The sequence below is a fragment of the Euprymna scolopes genome, chromosome 13 (genome assembly GCF_053919585.1).
Source record: "Euprymna scolopes isolate OS-2025 chromosome 13, ASM5391958v1, whole genome shotgun sequence".
Lineage (NCBI taxonomy): Eukaryota > Metazoa > Mollusca > Cephalopoda > Sepiida > Sepiolidae > Euprymna > Euprymna scolopes.
Window position 1 is genome coordinate 128867156 of NC_136494.1, and position 18485 is coordinate 128885640.

General features: G+C 30.6%; 1 protein-coding gene across 8 annotated transcripts in view; it reads left to right on the forward strand.

The window, feature by feature from the left end:
- Nucleotides 1–18485, forward strand: part of LOC145292188 (oxysterol-binding protein-related protein 6-like) — a 311645-nt gene that overhangs the window by 289382 nt on the left and 3778 nt on the right. For all 8 annotated transcript variants that reach the window (XM_080138481.1, XM_080138486.1, XM_080138483.1 and 5 more), the window contains 9 exons: nt 2669–2844; nt 3857–3931; nt 5037–5174; nt 7494–7557; nt 9298–9376; nt 12183–12318; nt 12527–12674; nt 17291–17417; nt 18320–18442. In XM_080138481.1, coding sequence (XP_079994607.1) covers nt 2669–2844; nt 3857–3931; nt 5037–5174; nt 7494–7557; nt 9298–9376; nt 12183–12318; nt 12527–12674; nt 17291–17417; nt 18320–18442 — 1066 coding nt within the window. The remainder of the gene's footprint in view (nt 1–2668; nt 2845–3856; nt 3932–5036; nt 5175–7493; nt 7558–9297; nt 9377–12182; nt 12319–12526; nt 12675–17290; nt 17418–18319; nt 18443–18485) is intronic.

Genomic DNA, 18485 nt, shown 5'->3' on the forward strand with positions numbered 1-18485 from the left:
AACATTGAGTAATCAGAAAAACAAAAGAAAATTCAAAATTTAAAAAAAAAAACTAACAAAAAATTAATTTTCCTCAAAGAATATCAAAATACTTAAAAGTGAAAAAAATCAACCAAAATGTTTGAAATTATGTTTGAAAGTGTTATTGAAAAATGTTTGAAAGTGTTATTGAAAAATGTTTGAAAGTGTTATTGAAATTATGTTTGAAAGTGTTATTGAAAAATGTTTGAAAGTGTTATTGAAAATTGTTACACAAATGAATCGCACACACAAGCAAACAAAAATGAAACCTACACAAGCGAGTATAAATAGTGTGTGCGAGCCTTTTCTAGTCTCGCACAAAAACACACAATCATATTTCAAGCTATATTGCTTGTCATATACATACGCGCACACAAACATACGCGTACATATATTCACGTTCGCATACATACACTCACATTCACGTGTATATACACACGCGCTAATGCACACATATGTACTCACAGACGCGCACACGAACGCACACATGGACGACATCACTTCCGCTTTCTAAGGAAATATACACATGCGCAAATGACCACCAGAAACAAGTATAAAACAACCGGCTTCTTTTTTTTCGAGACTAGCCTCCTAGGTGGCTGGTTGGCGTGTTAGCCGCCGCTGTTTCGGCGCGCGCACACGCGTACCTCACGCCCACTTACTACTATGTATGGGGCACGAACTAACAGACCGTATGTACACATTCACACTCTTTCTCTCCCTATCTACTACTGGTGCCTGAGAACACCTTCGCGTAGCTGACTACTAACTGATGACAACTCTAATATCCTCTTCTTTGTCTACACGCTGGATTCTCATTTCCACTACAACACTCACTTCAATTCTCACGTGCGAACAAACGATAGTGACCCGAACTTGACATTTCCTTTTCTTGCTACAACACCAGTCGTGAAATGAACATTGGTTACATACGCGCGGACATGAACACATGTTATAACTAAAACGTTCATTCTTTCAACAGCAAATAAACAACGTTTATCTTATCCATCAATTGAGTCTTTGTTTCCTTCAATTCTATTCGTTTCATTATTTTCTTGTGGTGAGCTAGGGTATTATACCCTGGTCCTGCTACAAGTTGCAAGCATATACACTTATTTGCGTACACATGTGGTAACATCCACACATTCATGAGGCATGAAATAGAAAGTTGACCGAGACAGCATTGTCCCTTTGAAGCTGTCTCTGACTAATGCCTGTCTCTGGTCAGTCGGTCAAATTGGCTCTCGTTTTATGTTTATTTTTTTATATTTTATGTAGAAATAGAGGTGATTGGGTTTTGATCATGTTTTTGTAGTCATAATATGCAAATTTTGCTAGGTGGATCAGAGGAAGATAATAATAGGCTTTTTGTTGAATTTGAAAGCCTCGTCTCATGTTAAAAATAGTCATTGGGAATCAGGCTTGTGGGCCAGTCAAGATGCCTTTGTGGGCCAGATCCAACTCACGGGCTATAGATTGCCGACCTTTGTTCTAAATTCTCTGACTTTATTCTTGGGTAGTCTGAACGATGGAAGATAGCTAACTAGAAATCTCCTTAGCATGAGTATACCATTCGTATAACACTTATTTCAAAGCAATTGGATTTCTTTCTTGATCTAACTCACTGTTGGGCTACTAGGCTGGTTGGCAGCATAGATGAAGTCATAGAATCTAACAAAGTAAACATTAATATGAACAATTTGGATAACGTGGAGCTACTTATGAGTTTCATAAGTGACACCACATCGAGTCAAAATCTTGTGAAATATTTTCTTTTTCCACTTTGACCGATGCCATTTCTAATACCATAGTGATTGGTGTAGATCCATCTTTTAATAGGTTTGTTGCAGATTTATTATGGAAACACTTTCTTCTATAATTCACTTTATTGTGTAGTCATGTCTGAACTAATATCATACATGCGCATATTGATATCTTGTAGAATTGAATATAACCTTTTTCAAACAATTTCTTGTATCTATCTTCTCTCACTTTTGCGATTCAATGGTTGACAAATTACTTTTCTGTTAGTCGTAGGAATGATTCTCATGAGAAAAAGAAGGTAGATAATGCAAATCTTCTATACTTAACCCCAAAACTTATTTCACTAACTTGTGTAACATATGCACACAACTCAAATCTTATGCTTTTAGCGTTTTATGTTTGTGTTAATATATAAGATAGATTATTGGTTCCCTGACAAAGAAGGAATTGGGCTTAGTAATTCACTCCCATTCGTTTGTTTACACTTTTCTCAATAACCACTCCTTGATTTTTAAACAAAATTTTGCACAAACATTAATCATGGTGAAAGTATATTTTTGCCAGAACAGATTTTCTAGGATATAACTCTGGTTGCCCCCCAGGAGGCATTATAGGGGTAAAATTGCCCCCAAATTATTCATCTGTTCATTTGTTCATACTTTTCTCAATAACCATGCCTTGCATTTTTTAAAATTTTGTACAAACATTAGTCATGGTGAAAATAAATTTTTCACTCATGGAGGGGGATCCCGCATGCTCAGCTTGTTTAATCTTGAAGCGTATTTCAGGATAATTTATTAGTCCATAGAATGCTTCTATATGATTGTGCAATTAAAAAACGTTCATGACTTTAAGATAATTTATACCCAGTATCTTCTCTTAGTTTCAGAAGGTGAACTCTCTCAGACGTTCCAAACAGGACGACGTTCAAAATTGCCTGTTCCTCGGCCTGATACTGGTGATGTCAGCTTATGGAACCTGCTATGCAAAAACATTGGAAAAGATTTAACCAAGATATCTATGCCTGTAACTCTAAATGAACCACTAAGTTCATTACAGGTAAGTTACATTATAAAAAAAATATATAAGGTGGGGATGAGGGGAGAAAAAGTAAATATTTAGATATTTTTCATTTGATTTTTTTTAATTATTTAATTTCAATTTTTATATATTTAATGTAAAAATTATATAACAAATATAAACTTGAGAACAATGCAATTTCTTTAAAATACATATATTTCAGCGTATCAAGCAATCGGCGGATAAGATGAGATACAAAATTGGAGCAAATTTTAATAAATTTATCATATTGGTTGTATAAGCCGACTGCTAAATCACAAAACCCTGTTTGTTTAGCCTAGGCTAGAGATTATAACATGAAAAATTGAATTGTATTATTAAATAATGTTTTTGAAAGATGATGTTATACACAGAAATATACAGTATTAATTAATTGATTGTTATAAAACCAATTTTAAAATTATAAATGTTCTTTAATAACTTGAATTATAAAAGCTCCTTAAAAAGAATTAAATGACTTAAGTCAGGTCAAGAGAAAGATTAGTAGTTGTCTAAAATTTCCTTGTATTTAAAAACAAAAATACAGAAAAATCTTTGATTTTCATACCCAAGACAGATCATATTCTAAAAAATCATGTAAATTGATCAAGTAGTTTTTTATAAAGAAAATTATTTTGAAATGATTGTGATTAATGTGAAATCGTAGGCATTACAAGTTTAATCTTGTAAGTTTGAATTATTGTGGAGTTATCTGTCCTTGTGTTTCTAAGATGACGATGCGAGACGATCTCCTTTTGTTTATTCATAAAATTTGATTTTATTGATTAAAAATAAAACTATTTGATCAATTTACTTAATTTTTGGAATATGACATTTTCGTTCTGTCACAAGTACAGCCATCATACAGATTTTTTTTTTTTAAACATAGGGGAATTTTGGACTAGAAACAAAAAATTTTATTGGGAATTTTTTTTTTATTTAGTATATTTACAATAATCTGTATCAAACATTTTACTAAATTCATAAAAAAATTTTTAAACGCTATTTTCAGCGGCTTTGTGAGGAGTTAGAATACAGTGAATTGCTAGATAAAGCATCCGAATTTGATGACCCTCTTGAGCGAATGGTAAGTATTTTCCGACTCTGCTTGTTATTTAGTTTTCACTCTATTGTACAAAAGGCATTTGTACGTAATTTTCAAACATGTGATAGCATTTAAAAAATACATTAATATCGAACCAAAATCTTTTCTATTTGCTTTTCTAAGCTGACTCCATCAACACATACATGTAATACTTATAGACTAGAAAATAGCAGAGGATGGTGGAAACGTCATTTTTAGCAATTACATGCACAAAATTGGTTCTACCATAGCCAAACAATTAGGTGGCATAATCCGACATATATGCATATCTCTTAGCATGTTCTCACCACAGCTGAGTTATATCCATTCAAATAGTTAAAAGGGAACATAAAAGTGTAATGCTCACCAAATGAGAAATATCTATATCGAAACAGTTCCGGTATACATGAAATGATTTACTAAATACCATATTGTCATTATCATGTAGCCAATCTCATAATAAATTTGATATTTTATGAAATCTAATATAAAGTGAATCAAACGTTTGGAAATATTTTAGCAATCTTGTGAAGATGACCAACCACAATGGATTGTGAGTTACTGAACTCGCTTGATTCTCTCTAAGTGTTACTCCCTAGATTTACATCTATGGGTTGGCAAGAATTGCCTCATAATTCATGGTTGTAGGCCTACCTCACATTGCCGGATCCTTAACATTTTTTAAACCTGAGCAGAATTATTTGAACCATCTGTACTGTGATCAACAGTGCTTGCACCTTTTACGCAATACATTTTGTTAGTTGCATTATGACTCAATGTTACATGATAAGGGAGTCAAAACAATGAAAAGAATATGCTGTTGTCATAGCCCTAATTGTAACATTTTCATTTGGACAGTTCTATCAGTTCAACTTTTGTGTTATGTTGTTGACCACCACTCCATATTGACACAAATATTTGTGGAGAGAAGGGTATTTTTCAGCTTTTTAAACATTTCTGAATTAGAGTTTTTACCAACTCTGACTCTAACAGTATTGAATTTGCTCTGGCTCTAACACTGACTCGACAACCATTTGCTAAACTATCTTTTCTCAAATTTACATTTTAAAACATTTGCTTTATAATTACTAAACTTTTTTTTTTCCAGATTTATGTGGCTGCATTTGCTGTGAGCTGCTATGCAAGTTCAGCATATCGTGCTGGACATAAACCTTTCAATCCAATATTAGGAGAGACTTATGAATGTATTCGAGAAGATAAAGGATGGCGTTTTGTATCAGAACAGGTTTGTTCATTCTCACTGTTAATTGTTTGTTTTCACTTGTTTTATCATCAAAATTTTAGATTAAGCTCAAATAACAACTTTGTATCTAACTGAATGGAATTTTACAATATTCAATTTCTAGAAGCCATTATCACTTTTGCCTTACACTGAATTTAAATATACGGCAAGACAAATCCAATTCTAATAAATAAAACTAGATAAAATAAATATATAATTGTATAATTCACTTTAAAGTTCTGCTGATTACACATAAGAAAATAGATTTTTCTTAAATCTGAATAAAATATTTCTCTTTAATAATTGCATCAGCCATGCATCTCAACTGTTTGGCAAAACAAGACAGAGGAAAATATATTAGCACTAGTCGTTTCTGAACAAAACATTACATGCAATCAATGTGCACATCACTAACATAAAAAGTCAACACAGGTTGCACACAACTTTCATGAACAAAGCATTTGGTTATAGTCAACTAACATACTTCCTAGCATGGCTACTACTGGAAGCACTGAGAAGGCAAATCAGTTCCTTTACTTTTTTCTCTCACGCCTATATCTCCCCTGTGTATGTACTTTTTTTTATTACATTTTTCTGATCATTTTTTTTTTTTTTTTATTATTTAATAATCATTGAAAAGTTTTTTTCGGGCTTCTTTTAATTAAGAATTATTGAAATTAGTTTTATTTTTTAATAATTATTGGAACGCCTTTTTAAAATCTGTTAAAGCTATTTTGGGGATATTATGTATTGGATACGTTTTTTTATGACGTTTGAAATTTTGTTATTTTGATTTCATTTATTTTATTTTTCTACTTTCATAAGCATTTATTATATAAATTCAAATAAAAAAAACTTTAAAATTAAAAAAAAACGTTTTTATAATTTTATAAACATGCTTATAAAATTTCAAATAAAATAAAAACTTATTTTTGTAATTTTGTTATTAAAAGTGCAAATAAAGACTAATTGCGTTATTTTTATTTGTATAATTTTTATTTTTACTGCATACTTTTCAATGATGTCTTTTTCTTATATTTTATTTCAATAAATTGCTTTACCAGTAGAAATACTGAAGAACAAGAAAAGTGAAGGAACTAATAGCTGACTATAACCGAACATCTTAGAGAAAGAGATGTGTGGCAGTCAGCAAGAATACTCTAAAGTGATATTAAAAAAATTGTTGGACCGACTGCTTGGTGTTGATGCTATTAAGAAACAGAGAAACATTCATAACTAGCGTTGGCAGTGTGATATTCCGTCAAATGGCAGCCTTTTTTTGCATAGTTTTATAAATTAGTGCTTATGCACTTATTGTACCATGCTATTTTTTTAATAGTATTTTCAAATTTTATATCTTTTTTTTTTTTTTAAATACATTGTAATATGAAGGTAAAGAATAGTTACAGAACAGCCCCCCCCCTCTCCATGTTAAGAATAGCTTTCTAAATAAATACCTATATATATAAATAAATATATTATAAATAAATGTTATTATTTCAGTACGGTACAATACGTGCATAAGTACCTACAAATCAATGAACGTGATTTCCATGCTGAGGTTTGGGGTTACATTTTGATAGATTTTATATGAATTATTTGATTCTGTTTTTGACATTCGTTCCCCAGTATATTTCTAGTTAGAAATATTTCTAAAAAGACATCAGGTACTTATGCAAGAAACCACATGAAGATTGCTGACATTTTAAGTAGAAGTGTTTCGATAGAACAAACTTGAATTTGGCACATCCAGGTTGGCAGTTTGTGTCATTACCCACAGCCACCATCAGCTCCCACATTCTGATAATGATCAGGCGACTGGTCACTAAGCTGAATAACTGACAAATGAAATACCCTGTCTCAACAAATCTTAAAGAAGAGGACACCTGCAAATTTCAAGTATGGTGAGAGAACTTCTGGCTGTCACCATAAGTTCTCTCAAAGGCATAATCTTATTCATGGCAGAAAGGAAAGATATTTCCTTTCTGCTATAAAATTTAAGCTTCATTTAAATTTGTGTCAACCCAATCCATGGATATGAAACTCTATCGGCTGCTCAGGAAAGTGTTAAACATCGTGATGCTGACCGTGAGAAAATTTTCCTAATATGACCATGGTGAAGCCATCTTCCAAACATTGTGTTTTGAGTATATGTTCTATTATTAATAAAGTATTTTTTGTTTAATTAAAAAAAAATTTTTTTTAATTAAACACTATTTGTGCATAATGAAAATATCTTGTGAAATCATGTTAGAATTATTGTTACATAATTTTGCTTTTCTTGAAAGACATTGAATTCTGATCTGAAATCATCTTTCACAGGTTTGTCATCATCCACCAATATCAGCATGCCATTGTGATTCAAGAAATTTTATATTTTGGCAAGGTAAGTTTTTTTCTTTGATTATTTAAATATAAAATGGCTTAAGTTCTTTGAAAGTAGTAACACATTTCTGACTTCTAAAAGGCAAGCAACATTTACCTTGTACTGATAGAGGGCAAGAGTTGTGAGTGCGTACGTCTCTTCAGGCTTCATCGTTCGGATATTCCAGCCTGTGAAGTTGATGGTGATGAAATAATTCAGCTTACTGATTTAACACTCGCAATGCTGAGACAGCAAGTATGTCATACCCTGTAAATGTTGTTTTGTGGTGTGGTAGACTCATTGGTGTGAATTATGAGGGAGTTTGGAATTCACAAGCGATCCCCAAATCCACACATATATTCCTGTGAATGGAAGTTTGTTTTTTTTTGTTTGGTTATGGTGACTAACTTTCACTTGTATACCAAGCCTATTTGCCGGAATGAGTGACCTGACGAGAACATATAGTAGGGTGTTTAACTAACTTAGGTGATCATGATAACTGATCCTGTGGGATCACAAGTAAAATTTTTTTAATGTTTTGCTATTTATAAAAACAAATGAAAAACCAAACCAAAACATTGCAAAAGTTCAGTGTGTGGTTAAATGTTTGAAGATAGAATTGGGGAGGAGGGCTTGTAACCATCAACCACACCTAATACAACGGTGGCAAAATAATTTTAAGATGTCTTTAAAACATTTTTAACTTGTTCTGTCACCATTTAGAAAAATCATGAGTTGAATATGATAATAAAGCCAGTTAAAAAGATGGTCCACCAGTGAGGAGGGACCAAAAATAAATTAAAACAAAAACTCTCGCTATTTTTTAACCAAATCTGTATATATATTGCCTGTTTCCCACCTGACTACAATTTGGACGTCTTCAAGTCCAACATAAACAAACTCTTGACAAACCGCCCCCTTAAGTAAGACACTCTATCAAAACCCCCAATACTAATGATTACTACAATACTATCTCATTGATTACTGTACACGCAATAACCCTTATCCCTGAGTGGCCTTCAGGCCTTGATAAGTGATGACCCCCCTGTAAAAAAAAATATATATATATATAATATATATTCTGAGTAGGGTTGGAAAAATCTGGATATATCAAGTAGTTACAAGTAGGCAATGTATGGCAACAAAATTTGGCACTCTGCCATACCAACCAGAAGACTCAGACCTGACTATCAGAAATTTGTCAACCATGTCCTCTAACCTCTCATCTCACCTGACTGCAATCCCCCTCAGTTCAAATTTTTTGTGATGTGCAGTAGAACAAGATACAAGCAGATCCAGCTGCAATATGAATGGCAAGATAAAGACCAGGATCGCTAGAACTCTTAGTATCTTACATCAATTCCTAGGCCAAGTAGTCATGAAAACCAAAAGCAAGTTTATCAAATCAAATGAACAGAAGACACGAAGACAAATTGATTCATATTTGATAAATAAATCTCAAAAACCAAACTACCATGATATTTTTTCGTAGACAGTAATCTTGCAACCAAATATCATCCACACTCTCTATATTATTTCCTTATACAACTCTGCTTAAATCATTTCTTTCTTTTTTTTTTTAACAATATTTTTATAAAAATTTAGATCAACACGTAAACTTACAAATCACCTCATTAAAAATTCTACGATTGTGCCAAAACCATTTTTTATTAAATGGTATCACAAAGAGAAAACCGACATTATGAATTATTTATTTTTTATTTATAACTTATGGATTATCTCATAAACTTTTACTTTCAGATGTTCGGATTAGAACAAGATTTTGGGGGAAGTCAATGGAAATTCAACCTATTGGACATGTGAATGTATTTTTACCAAAGTATGTGGAAAAAATTATTTTCATTTTTTAAACATTTTTTGTCTTTACATATTTTTTATTCTTCATAATCCAAACGCATTGTTAATGTTATATCTTTAAAAAATCTTCCATAAGCAACTTTTTATAAATTATCACACTAAAGTTATAGAAATCTAATTTTTGTTGAAATAAATTATTTTGGAAAAATAAAAAATTCTGCAATATTTTGTGCCCATTCAGCATCTCCAAATGCTTTTAAGATTGTGAAAGTGAAAATATTGAAATGTGAGATGCTGAGTTTGCCTTTTTGACAGAATTCATAATTTTAATCCTACCTGACCTGATTTCAATAACAAAATAGGTTCTTTATACACACTTGGGTTTTTTATTATCCTTTTCAGACAACACTTCATCAGTTTTGTCTAATGGTTGCTATGCAAGTAAAGTTTCTTTTCATGCAGTCAAGACAAACGTTTGCTGAGAGTTTTTAAAGGTTTGATGTTTGGAGAGAATTGACTTGGGAGAGAAAGAAAGATACTAGCGTTCTTTTAGTTAATTGCTTATTTAGTTAACAGTGACATATAGACAGATGTTAGGTCAGTGTAACATTTAGCAATTACCAAAGTTTTCTTTTAACATGATTGGCCAACTGCCTCGTACAATCCATGGCAGACTAACATTGCCGGGCTCCGTCATACGACTGCCACAGATGAACTGATCTGAAAACCTTTGTTTTCTCAACTTGTCAAATATGGCGTTATTTTTCATCTCGACTCCTATCTGTTTTGTCTATGGCATTTGACCTACTATATCTCTGCCTCAACTTTGTTATTCATCTCTTGGAACGATTCTGTTAGTCAGATTTGGGTTATCATGACATTGACATGTACTAAGTGTGACCATTGTCAAAATCAACCCTGGATAACTTGATCACTGTAGACATAGGATTTCTAATATGTAACGTTTCTACAGTTTTCTATTTTAAAGTTTTTTTTTTCACTCCCTCGTTTTCTATTTTCTAAAAAAATTTTCAGTGTTATTGAGATACTTTGCATCGTAATGATCGAACTAATATTTGTTATCAAGTTCAATATAATTATGCATATTTTTTGTTTTTCGATTCACTGTTTTGTATGATGTAACCTCTGACCTTCTTCAGATGCATCTTTTCAAACATGGCAGTCTGTATGAAATTTCAAACTGAAGTTTTTATATGGGTAGATTGTTCTTATTCTGTCTACCTTGATTAAGTAGAAATGTCAATTTGTTGTTCTTAGTTATCATAGTCATACTTCAACCTTCAGATGGTTGTCATTTATAGTTAACCAACACTCTTAATCATGCCATGAAGACGATTCTAGCACAGATTTTTGTCTAGCTGTGTAGTATTAGTGCTATAAATTAGATTACATCTATTGTGGATTACATAAAAGGTTCCGTTTGAAATTCTATCCAGGTTCCTGAATTCAATATAAAGATTCCCAAGTTTGAGATACACCTTGAAAGAAAGTCGCTGGTTACATAACAGTATATACATAAATATAATATAAGTATATACTGTTACATAACAGTATATAGAGATATATTAATTATCCACTTTATTGCTCAAATGGATGAAATTCGTTTTTCAATGATGATAAATACTACTGTTTCTAAGTCATCATATTTGTTTTTAATATTTTTTTTTTACATGTTGGTATGTGTTGGACAACTTTTAGAAATTGACTTCTAAACTAATTTATCTTTGGCCAGGTCTTTATTTTTTATTCCTTTTTCTCTCAAGCCCATCTTTTTTACTTCCTCACATCTTTTTCTTGGTCTTCTTCTGTGAACTAAACCTGCTACCTTAACTGTTCTACATCTACTAACCCCAAAATTCATCTTTTAACGTGGCCATATCATTAACATGTCCTGTTGTACACACATCTCCCTATATTGTCCAGAATTAATCTTCCTTTGAAGTCATCAGATCTTATCTTTACGACTCGCATTATACATCCATAGCGTCATTCTTATATCATTTCTCTCCATGCAATGCAAGTCCTCAAGCTCACTTGCCAGGTTTCACTTTCATGCATCATCACACTGTGTACATGTGCCTGATAGATTCCTCCCTAGGTCAACAGTGATAACACTCTGCTGGTTAGTAATGACAAAAAGTTTTATGGACTTATTTTGTCCACTTTTAACTCGTGCAATCACATTCGCACCTGATCCTCCCTGTGCTCAAATAATATCACCAAAATAACACAACTTCTGAACAACCTCAATAGCTTTGCCATTCACATATACTTTCTCTACATCTGAATATTCATCAACTTACATTATCTTATATTCAAACTGATTACCATATCTCAATCTACCGGTAATTCTACTGCACTATTTGTGTATCCAACATTTGTGTACCACAAAACAATTGCACCAGAATCCCTTTCCACAAATTGAGCAGAGGAACTTTCCTCTTTCTATGAACTTTTCAACACTAAAATCATTAATCATTATTTTGGTGTTGATAACATTCACTCTCAGACCTTTACTTTCATAGCGTTACTCCAATTCTTTAACTTAAATCAAGTTTTGCTCTTAAAGTTTTCAAATTTGTACATTTCTCATCAAAACCATTTTTTTGTTTCATCTTATTTTTTTAATGTTTAAAGTTTTGTTTTTAAATCGTTTGATTGCATTTAGATGCCTAATTTACAATGGCTGAATTTTCTTAAATATTTGCATAACATGGATACTTGCCAATGTATGAATTTTATTTTATCAAATTGCTAACCATTTCGTGTTTTCAATAATTGGTCCCTTTGCCTGTTTCTTCCTCAAGATATAACGATCACTACCAATGGAATAAAGTCACAACCTGTGTCCATAATCTTCTTGGTGGTCAACGCTGGGTGGATCAATATGGAGAAATGTATATTACAAATGGAGATATTTCTTGTAAAATTACATTTACTAAAGTAAGTAAAAGTTTAATCATAAACAGATTTGAAAACCACACAAATGTAAAAAAAAAAACGTAATTTAAAGTATTTTTCGACACTTTAAATGCAATTTAATTTAAGTTTAGAATTTTATAGCCATGTTTGTTGATATTTAATATTTTATTTATTAAAAACAAATGTGAAACTTTTCTCTTCTGAAAGATTAAAATGTTATTTATTTCAGGCTAGTTACTGGTCAGGAAAAAGACATGAGATTTATGGACAAATTATCAGCCAAGATAGTAAAGTAGCACATAAGCTGTTCGGCAAGTGGAACGAAGCAATCTACTGTGGTAATTCTGCTCCTTCAGCTCGTTGCATTTGGCGCCCAGGTAAGGGGAGAACGGAACAATTTTTCTTTTCTTTAAAAAAACAAATTTTATGTTAATATTTATGGAATGAACAATTTGTCCTTATCTATAAGTATAATTTTTATTTTTTGTTTTCTCCAAAAAGAAAAAATCCAATATTAAGAAAGGACAAAGAAGAGGACTAATTTCATCAAAGTTTCACTTTTATTTCTCCAGAAATCTACTCCTACAAAGATCCTAAAAGAGATTTTTACTGCAATAGATTTCTAATAAATCCAGATCAGATTCAACTATGCTACCCACTTAAAAAAAAAAAAAAAAGTAGAAGTTGTATCAACTAGTGGTGGGACGATTAATCGTCAGAATCATGTATTTTGAGGGGAATCGGAATTGCATCGTTAAAAAATACCTTAGATTTACGATTCTTTCATTACGATTCTCTTATATTTTTAAGTTGAACTGTTTGTTTGAAGTGAGATTAATGCTGTCAAAAATTTATGATAAAATGTCAGAACTTTTCATAACATATTTAATACGATATACAAGAATTTTATTAACTACTTTAAAGGTAATCTTTATCGTAATGAGTTTTCTTATTCCGTCACATACATAGGTGCTGTCTGTCTGTTTTGAAACTTTGAGGCCCATGATTAGTTATCTATTTGCACTGTTGCGGAACTTTAGGGTCCGCGAAGTAACATTGTTTTCATTTGTGAGCGAAATTTATTTATGTATAAAACAGCCTAACTACGTAAAGTCCATGAAAAAGTTGATGAATACTTAACTCTTAAAGAAAAAGGATTTTACAGTACTCTCATTGCAAGTAAATCATGTTAAAAATCAGTGGTTTTTCCAACTGGTGACTAAAAGGGGAGCAGGGGGGGGGGCTTATCTTTTGGTAATTTTTTTTTTTTTTTTTTTTTTTTTTACCAACGCTCTTCCATTAGTAAATGAAAAATGTCTTTAGTAAATGAAAACTGTCTTGTCAGCCTTTATATTTTTTAAAAATAAAACAAGCAAAGTCAAATTATTCAAACAATAAAAGGTTTAATAGAACAATGCGGTGAGTGAATTTGATTTCTTTTTTCTTTTAGAAATTTACATTTCATTAAAATATTCTATGAATGAAGCAATTAAGCATATTTTTTGGAACTTCTTTGCACAACAAAAACAACAAAAAAATGTGAAAAATCCTTCAAACCCTAATTTAGCAAACTAACTAGTCACTCAGAACCATTCAACTAAAGAACTGTAGGGGCTTGGTCAACATTCATCGATGCCTTGTATCACATAGATAAATGTTTCCCAACTCCTAACAAAAAATTAAAAGGTTGTCAGAAACAGCATTAAGGTGGAGGCGATTTTGAAAGTTCAATAAATGACTTTTATTTAACAATAGAAATAAACAATTACCAAAAATTTAGTTTTTTATATAGAAATAAAGAGGTAGATTAAGACATTAAATAAGAATAAATATTAAAGTTAATTAATATTAAAGTATAATTATATAATAAAAATAGATATAGAAATAAACCAATGGTAAATGTTACCTCGCGCTACAACAGAACACTGATCACTCTAATTTGTTTTTGTTTTTAGGGGTATTCGAGGTCGCTGACAACGAATCTGATAATCAAACCTGCCGCAAATTTACCATTTGCATGGTATGAACCCCTAAACCTTGGGACTATTTTGTGCCATGTCACCCCCTTCAGTAGTGTTTTTCTTACATGATACGTTCACGTGCGAACGGACATAGTGGAGTTAGGGTTCTCATATTGCATAGGAATCTTTAAGCAGTTATTTTAAATCCAGCTTAAAAAAAAAAATGTGGTTTACTTTTTATTTTTTCTTATGTAGTTTTAAGGTTTTTTAATTGATCTAAAGTTTTCACGAGCGGTTGACAAAAACATAACCACCAAACATATGCTTTTCATTCGTTTTTGGGGTGGGAGTATTCAATTATATGACTTGTGTAGTTTAACAGGTGCTTCTGCAGTTTAGTTAACCGTTTTTCCGTAAGTAACGTGCCGACATTTACCATTTCACAAAAATTCTGTTTACATTGGGGAGGTGAGGTGCTGGGGCGCCCCCCTCTCTCCAATGTAAACAGAATTTAATTAATTAACCTGCAAAAGCACCTGTTAATGGAATACCCCCCCCCACCTCAAGAAAAAAAAAGAACCAAAAACATAAAAATGTTTGGTGCTTATGTTTTTGAAAACCGCTTGTGAAAACTTTATTTTTTTGATCAATTAAAAAAGCATTAAAAATCACGTAAGACAAAAATAAAAAATGAACCACATTTTTTTAACAATCTTATTAGAAAGATTTCTACGGAATGTGATAAGGCACTTCGTACAGGAACGTATCATGTAAGAAAAACACTACTGAAGGCGGTGAAATCGCACAAAATAGTCCCATGGTCTAGGGGTTCATACCATGCAAACAGTAAATTTGCGGCGGGTTTGATTATCAGATTCATTGTCAGCGACCTCGAATACCCCTAAAAAAAAAAAAATTAGAGTGGTCAGTGTTCTGTTGTAGCATAAGGTAACATTTACCAAACCGATTTATTTTGATTTAAAAAATAAAATTATTGTTAAAAATATTTTTAATTTTTAAAAAGTCAAATAAATAAATAGGAATAATTTGAGACGATTGAATATAAAAGGCTAAAAATTTAATCAGATTTAGTTATTTTTAAATTTCATTTAGAAATAAGAATATTCTAGAAAGTGGAATAAAAATCAGTTAGCGATTGAAGCTACAAAAAAAAAATTTAATTTTAAAGAGTTATCGAAGATAAAGAGAAAATAAAACAAAAAACATGAATATCAAAAGATAAACAAAACATGTTATTCCCCTTGAAATTTGATGTTATTGTATTTTTGTTGAATTAATCATGACTTTCTTTTTCTTTATATTTTTTAATATATAAAATAACTCCTGAAATTGATTGTTATTAATGTTTAATTCATGGTTAAAATATTTGTTTTGACTTATCTTCAATGAAAGAAATTTTACGAAAAAAAATCAAATCGTTTTCGAAATTCCTTTAATTGTATTTCCATTTTTTGCTACACAAAAACTTTCGATTATATAATGGTATATTTCAAAACAACAATTTCACAGGAATCGGAATCATTAATCAACATTTTCCTGGAATCGGAATCAATTTAGGAATCGTCCCAACATTAGTATCAACACATAGATCTAGTGGAATGTCCTACAATGTATACAAGGGTTTCTCAGGATTTCAAAATTATTATGAAGAACAGTTTGGCAGAGGGAAAGGGTGTCATATTAATAGAAGAGGATCCAGTCTCTGAAAGAGGAAAAATCTAATACACTAGATCAGTTTATAAGAATATAATTGCTCTGGATTAAAGATAGTTTTGTTCTAATGTTATTCAGGTACATATTATGTTGTTTCTATGGCCATCTTAATATCAATCTTCAATCTTTGACTGAATTGTTAATGTTATATCTTTTTGTGTTTGGAAGTGTGTAATGTTCTGCTACTGGTTGTCATGATTTGTCCAATTAACAAAAATTAGGTTTACCAAGCAAGACAGTTTGAATTTACAAGACGTGAAGTCCTCAACAAACCTAGTTATAGGAGTTATAACATAACTGACAATATATCCTCATGCATCGATTAGATATCAAATTCAAAATTTGAATGGGAAAATTAAGTTTGATAAACTTTTCTTTTTTATAGGTTTTATGTTCTGATAGAAAAATTAAATATTTAAGTTTTTTTTGTATAATTTCCTTTAAACTTGAATATTTTTCTTTATATCTTTCTATGAAATAAATTTAGAACTTTTAACCTTCAAATTATAAAAAAATTTCTGAAAGTAATTTTTTATGTTCTAATTTTCCAATCTCTTTTTTATCAATTAGAGATATAAATAAATAATTATTAAAATTTCTGAAAAATGTGTCCTTAGCTTTGAACAAACAAATATAAACAAAAAAATGCTGAGAAACAGGTTTTCATTGCAACTACTCTATAATAGCAAAATTTAAAACAAATGGTATTTATTGACTTTTTATGTCAACTTCAACTAAATAAGCAATGCATCTACTTAATTGGCATGTCAAAAGTACTTAAATGTTACCACATTATTTAAAAAAAAAAACTAGTTTTCAATCTTTATTGTAAAAAAAAAAAACCTCGCCATAACTCAATTAGGCCAAAAAAAGGCAAGTAGCTGATATTTATGCTTGTTAATTTATTAAAAAATTGGCAATAGTTACATGCTATTTACCTCCCCTTGGACCGGGGGGGGGGTAGCTAGCCAAACATTTTAATTTCACTAATTTTCATAAAAAATGTTTTCTTTAATAATTTTTTTTTTTCTACCTTATCATTTTTTTGTAATTTTTGGATATATTCATAAGTGTAACATGACAATTAAGTAGACACCATTGGTTTGCCTTGAAATTCAATATTAAAATTTTTGGAATTTTGCTATAATAATGTAGTTGCAGCGTTTTTTTTCTAATTTTATAGATAGAAAAGTTTTTTCAAGACTAGCTTATATAAAGTTATGATTTATCATGGATTATGATAGCATATTCCTGCCTTTTCCTTGTATAAAAGCATTTCAATTTGTTTCTATGTGCAGGTACCATGACTGATGACCATGCATTGTATTACGGTTTCTCTCGTTTTGCTATTGAACTTAATGAATTAAATGAAGAAGAAGCTCGTTTCCTACCACAGACTGATAGCAGATTCCGACCTGATCAGAGGTTTGTTGTCTTTTCCTTTCATCTTCTTTGTTATTGTTACAGAGAATTGAACTTATAATTGGTTTTATTAAACTGATTAACTCAAAATACTTCAATTGTGCATATTCAAGGGAAAATGACACATCTTTTTTTTATATTGTAATTAATCTGTTAAATAATTGAAATAAATGTGCCCGCCCATGTACAGTTAGGCTTGAACCTAAAATTATAGATTTGAAACTGAATGTTTAACCCATTAAAACATTTCTTATACTTATAAACTTGAAGGGCTTTTTTTCTTACAATTTTTTTTAGGTTTTTACTTTTCAACAACAATTAATATTTTTTTAAATATAAATTAGTTTTTCTGTTTTTAAATTTGAATTTATTGAAATTTATTATTTAAAAACAAAATCACAATTTTACTTTTAAGTTTATAAGCTGATAACATATTACTTGGAAAAATGTTTAGTTTCAAAAAAATTTTGAAGTTTCAAAATTTATTTACAAACAGAAAAATGTACTTTTGAAATATACTTTTTGAAATGTAGTTTTATATTAATAATAAAAATATGAAGACATTATTTAAAAAAAAAATGAATTTTACAATGTTAATGTTACAAGAAATTTGAGATAATATTCACATGTTTGGGTTATTTTTATCTTTATAGTTTTAGACTGACTTGTTTGATGAATGCAAATAAAATAATGTGCATCGACATTTTTGGAAACACTGGTGGAATGATTCAAGTTCCATTTTCATACCAGGATTGTCATACAGTGTAATGTAGCTGACAAAAAAAAATAATGAAATTTCTATATAAGTATACATATAATGAATTTTGACATAAATTACCCATAGCTAATAATTTAAAAAGACTTTTTTTTTTTTCTTCTAAGAATGTGTTTCTTTTTTGTTTCAGATTATTAGAAGAAGGTAAACTACAAGAGTCTGAACAAGAAAAAGTTAGAATTGAACAATTGCAGCGAGACAAAAGGAGGCAGAGAGAGGAGATGAAAATTAATTATGTGCCACAATGGTTTAGGTAACTTTTGTTAATTTTATTGTACAAATTATATGCTATGTAG